The sequence below is a fragment of the Penaeus japonicus genome, unplaced genomic scaffold (assembly GCF_977035675.1).
Source record: "Penaeus japonicus unplaced genomic scaffold, GWHDUDI00000001_assembly GWHDUDI00000021, whole genome shotgun sequence".
Lineage (NCBI taxonomy): Eukaryota > Metazoa > Arthropoda > Malacostraca > Decapoda > Penaeidae > Penaeus > Penaeus japonicus.
The window spans coordinates 25,509,677-25,514,676 of NW_028234423.1; the positions used below are offsets into that span (position 1 = coordinate 25,509,677).

General features: G+C 39.4%; 1 protein-coding gene across 4 annotated transcripts in view; it reads left to right on the plus strand.

The window, feature by feature from the left end:
• jef (major facilitator superfamily domain-containing protein 6 jef) overlaps positions 1-5,000 on the plus strand; it is a 17,340-nt gene that overhangs the window by 8,149 nt on the left and 4,191 nt on the right. For 3 of the 4 annotated variants that reach the window (XR_006222664.2, XM_043006601.2, XM_086548904.1), the window contains 9 exons: positions 827-991; positions 1,867-2,094; positions 2,314-2,466; positions 2,708-2,863; positions 3,178-3,291; positions 3,468-3,564; positions 3,841-4,002; positions 4,195-4,473; positions 4,814-5,000. The exon at positions 4,814-5,000 is cut by the window's right edge and continues 40 nt beyond it. Coding sequence is in view for 3 of the 4 variants with exons in the window: in XM_043006601.2 (XP_042862535.2) it covers positions 827-991; positions 1,867-2,094; positions 2,314-2,466; positions 2,708-2,863; positions 3,178-3,291; positions 3,468-3,564; positions 3,841-4,002; positions 4,195-4,473; positions 4,814-5,000 (1,541 nt within the window). In the remaining variant the exon portion in view is untranslated. The remainder of the gene's footprint in view (positions 1-826; positions 992-1,866; positions 2,095-2,313; positions 2,467-2,707; positions 2,864-3,177; positions 3,292-3,467; positions 3,565-3,840; positions 4,003-4,194; positions 4,474-4,813) is intronic. The other variant, XM_043006603.2, reaches the window with a different exon arrangement.

Below are 5,000 nucleotides of genomic sequence, written 5' to 3' on the forward strand. Positions count from 1 at the left end.
CACACACACACACACACACACACACACACACACACCACACCCACACTCACATCACACACACACACTTAACATTATTATCTTTACAATATTACATCACAATATATTACTATGACATGAACACACTGTTACACACACAACACACACATTACAACACACACACACACTACACAATTATCACACATTATCATTATCATTATGACGATTTTGACCATAGTGATATTATTATGAGATCATTATATTTATCATTATTGTTATTATCATTATCATCATATTGTGATTTTTACCGTTATTAGTGTTATTATTATCATTATTAGTGATATTACTGTTTTTATCATAACCGTTATTATAATCATTATTGATATTGCTATTACTTTTATCAATTTTTATTAATGTCATTCTCATAATCCTCAATATTATGATTGCTCTTCTTAATGTTATCATCATTATTGTTGTAGTCATTGATATTATTATGACTATCATTATTATGATAATTATGATTATTACTATTATTATTATTATTATTGTCATCATTATTATCATTGTTATTGATATTATCATTACTACTACTACTACTGCTACTGCTGCTGCTACTGATACTATTACTACTACTACTACTACTACTATCATCATAAGCATTATTATTATTATCATTACCACGATTAAAATTACTGCTATTGTCAACTTTATTATCATTATCATTATGATCACCAAAACGCTATCACCACCATCATAAACATCGTACTTACATTTAGAACTCGAATAACTGTACTTGTATTTAAAACTCGAATAACTGTATTTAACTAACAACCCTTTCCCATCCACGCAGCTGAACTTCAAAGAATTCAAAGGGACAGAAGACTGGCTCTCCCCTCCCTTCTCCAGCATCGTCTACAGATCGACTGACGTGCAAAAGGTCTTCTTCCTCTTGCTCCTGGTTGTCATTCTTGGCGAATTCTTCAGCTGTCCTGCCATCACTCTGGCTGACTCTGCGGTAAGGCTTTGGGGTCGGGGAAAGGGGAGGGGAAGGGGAAGGGGAAGGGGAAGGGGAAGGGGAAGGGGAAGGGGAAGGGAAGGGGAAGGGGAAGGGGAAGGGGAAGGGGAAGGGAAGGGGAGGGGGGAAGGGGATGGGGATGGGGAAGGGGAAAGGGGAAGGGAAGGGGAAGGGGAAGGGGAAGGGGAAGGGGAAGGGGAAGGGGAAGGGGAAGGGGAAGGGGAAGGGGAAGGGGAAGGGGAAGGGGAAGGCAAAGGGGAAGGGGAAGGGGGAGAGGGGGGGCTTGTGTGTTTATTGGGTGGGTGGGGGTGTGGAGGTGTGTGTGTAGGTGTGGGTTTGTGTGTGTGGGTGTGGGTATGGGTGTGTGGGTATGGGTGTGGGTGTGTGTGTGTGTGTGGGTGTGGGTGTGTGTGGGTGTGGGTGTGTAGGTGTGGGTGTGGGTATGGGTGTGGGTATGGGTATGGGTGTGGGTGTGCATATGGGTGTGGGCGTGGGTGTAGGTGTGGGTGTGGGTATGAGTGTGTGTGTGAGTGTGTGGTTGTGGGTAATATCAGGAATATAAACTCATACATACACATCTACTATATGTCAATACAATAGATGTTACATTTATCCAAAGTCTGCAATGAATGCTTTTTTTTTTTTTTTAATGGCACTTCACCACATAATTTAATTACCCTAGTACAGAGAGGAAGTATGTTCCATTAATATGAGTGTTAAATGTGAGCAAATAGGTCCTTTCTCCAAACCAACAAGTACAATGAATGTTTTCCTTGTTACTGTAAGGATAAAAATATGATATGTCATAACAACCAAATGACAAGAAATAGAGTCTAATTAATGGATGCAACTCTAACCCTTAACTAAACCAACAGGTGTTGACGTACTTGGGAGACGAGGCAGATCACTATGGACGACAGAGAATGTTCGGTTCCTTGGGATGGGGCTTGGCTATGTTCTTCGTGGGCATTGCTCTCGACCACTCCACTGCCTTCCCAGGACATCCCTGTGGACCCCATGAGAAGGAGCGGAATTACACCATATGCTTTGCTGTGTTCAGCGTTCTCATGGGTTGTGCACTGATAACAGCTTCGCAGTTCAAGGTGGGTTCATATGTTTCAAGTGCTAAGATATGCACATTTCCTTTTCAAATTCCTTTTTTTCCCCTTTTTTTATGTTTCTTTTTTGTTTTTGTTTATGCATTCACTGATATGGAAGAAATAATGATTATTTTTTTCCTATTACATGTGTTCATATGCAACTTTTAGGTACCACACCTATCACACCATATAGCCCGCCTAACGCAATATTCCCTTTATTAGTTCTACTACTCAGAAGCGTCCAATGACATGACCTTGGAGGAGGTGAAGGAGCCAGTGGACAATGGACCAAGACCCTGGAATGAGCCCAAGATACCAATGCAGGAGCAGAAGTCACAGAGGCAGAAGATTGATGAAGCTATCGGAACAATCAAAGTGAGGCTCATTCACTGAATTCTGATTATATTTATAATATGAGTGCTTTTGATGCGGAGAGTTTTTGATATGGTTTGCTGCATACATAACTATGTGTGAGATCTAGTTCTGTTCTTGTAATCTGAAATGATAAAGTTGTTTCTCTCATAATATTGAAAGAAAATTATTAATTTGCAATATTTATGTATATATGTATAGATTTAGATCATGTGTTCATAGTAAGCCAATTTCTTTTCCGCAGACCAAGATCTTTGCTCAGACAATGAAGGAAATGCCTGAGTGGTTTGTCGTTTTGCGAGAGTTTAAAAACCTTCGCTGCGGCGCCTTCCTATTCGTAGCCTGGTGGATGGGCTTTGGCATTGGGCTGATCTTTGCTTTCCTTTTCTGGCACTTGCAGGTATGTGTGTGTGTGTGTGTGTGTGTGTGTGTGTGTGTGTGTGTGTGTGTGTGTGTGTGTGTGTGTGTGTGTGTGTGTGTGTGTGTGTGTGTGTGTGTTTGTATGTACATAAATACATAGGAATATGTAATATATATATATATATATATACATATACATATAAATATATATATATATATATATATATATATAAATATATATATCAGAACATTAAAAAAAAAAATGTTGAATGCACTGAATTATTGTGACGATTCTAAGGTATAAAAAGAAAAAAAAGCTTATATGTCTGTCTCACAATTGTTTCTTTTTCTCAGGACTATGGTGGTACCCCAACTGTATTTGGTATTGCTAGTATCATCAACCATATATCAGAAATCTTTGCTTACTTCTTCAGCTTCCGACTCATCTCACAGATAGGGCACGTAAAGGTATGGTGTATCTTCCCATCATCTCTTTCTACAAGAAAAAAAAAAAAAAAAAATCAGTAATAAGACATATACATAGATTTATAAAGAAAACACTAAGCTTACAATATATTTTTGAATTGTGCTAATCAAAGACTTTCTTCATGTTTATTGTGTTACTTATTTCCATATTTTTTCAGGTGTTGTGTATTGGGTTGACAGGCAACGTTATTCGCTTCATGTACATTTCCTGGATCAAGAACCCATGGTGGGTCTTGCCTTTCGAATTTATTCAAGGTGCGTAAGACAACCAGAGTTGCAGGAGCTATCCCAGCATCTGTTCTCAAGTCTGATATATTTTTACCCTTTTCATATTAATTTTAGGTGATCTACTCACATCCAAAAATATTGTTTTGAGTTCAAGAATATGCCCTCTTTATCTACTTTGAGAATCCAGAATATATATAATATCATCATTAAAATCTGCCTGTGTACTTATTAGAGAAAATCCACATGCACCTCCACATTGTGCATTAGTTTACATTCCTTCAATAAGTTTGCAATATTTTATAGGTATTACTCATGCTGCTGTGTGGGCTGCCTGCTGCTCCTACATTGCACACAACACTCCATCTCATCTCCGAGCCTCTTCTCAAGGAGTACTCCAGGGCATCCATCATGGCTTTGGCAGAGGATGTGGTGCTATCGTTGGAGGAATCTTTGTCAGTTACTTTGGTTAGTATACTATTAAACAGGTTTTCTCATACGGTGCTTGGTTCCATTAAAAAAAATATCTCTACGTTTGATTTTAAGTTTGTTTAAACTCTTTTGTTAGTAAAAGGTAACTTAATACATTAATATTGGTGTTTTTTTTTTTAGATACTTCTAATTTATGGATACAAATTCAATCCTATTTAATCCCTACAGGTACTGCAGTTGTGTTCCGTTCATATGGTGTGGTGTCCTTGATTGTCTTGGGACTTTTCATCTTTATCAACTTCTACCGCAAAGACGTAGGCTTCCAGCCTGATCTGCCTCCAGAGGAGGACCCAAGGCAGATGGCGGAAGAAGGAACAGCCCTTGCTCCCCATGGTGTACCAGCAAATCCGATGCCAAGGGCATTAAGTTCACAAAAGTTGAATGAGGGAGCACCAGATGCTGGTTATGGGACTTACAATGCAACCAATGGAATGCTTGACATACCAGGTCAGAGACTTGCAGCTTAACTAGCAGTAATAGCTCTGATACTAAATGGAATAGCCTATAAAAAAAATTCAGCCAATTGATTCTGCTGAATAATGTGTGTGCATAAGTTTATCTGTGCCTTATTTCACACACCGATCATCATTCATACATAAATATACACAGATGCACAGCCATGCACATAGATACACAAGTAGACACACACACACATTTATACAGTCACACCCAAACTCCATAGTTAATGGAAATGTCGCTTCTCACAATGAACTTCACAATTCATCGAACACTGAGAAGTCTTGCCATTGCAATTGCCAAAGAACTTATGAGTAAGTTAATGCTTCAGGTGGTGGAGGTGCTAGCACAAATCCATTCATGCAAGGAGGTGGAGGTGAGGGTGGCGGGGGTGGTGGTGGCTATAACTACAGCACCAAGCCCGTTCCTCCAGTGTTCTCTGAGACCAATCCCTTCAGGAGTTACTTTGCACCCACCAGCCCCTTCCAGAAGAAAGATTCGCCAGTCACTTCTCCTGA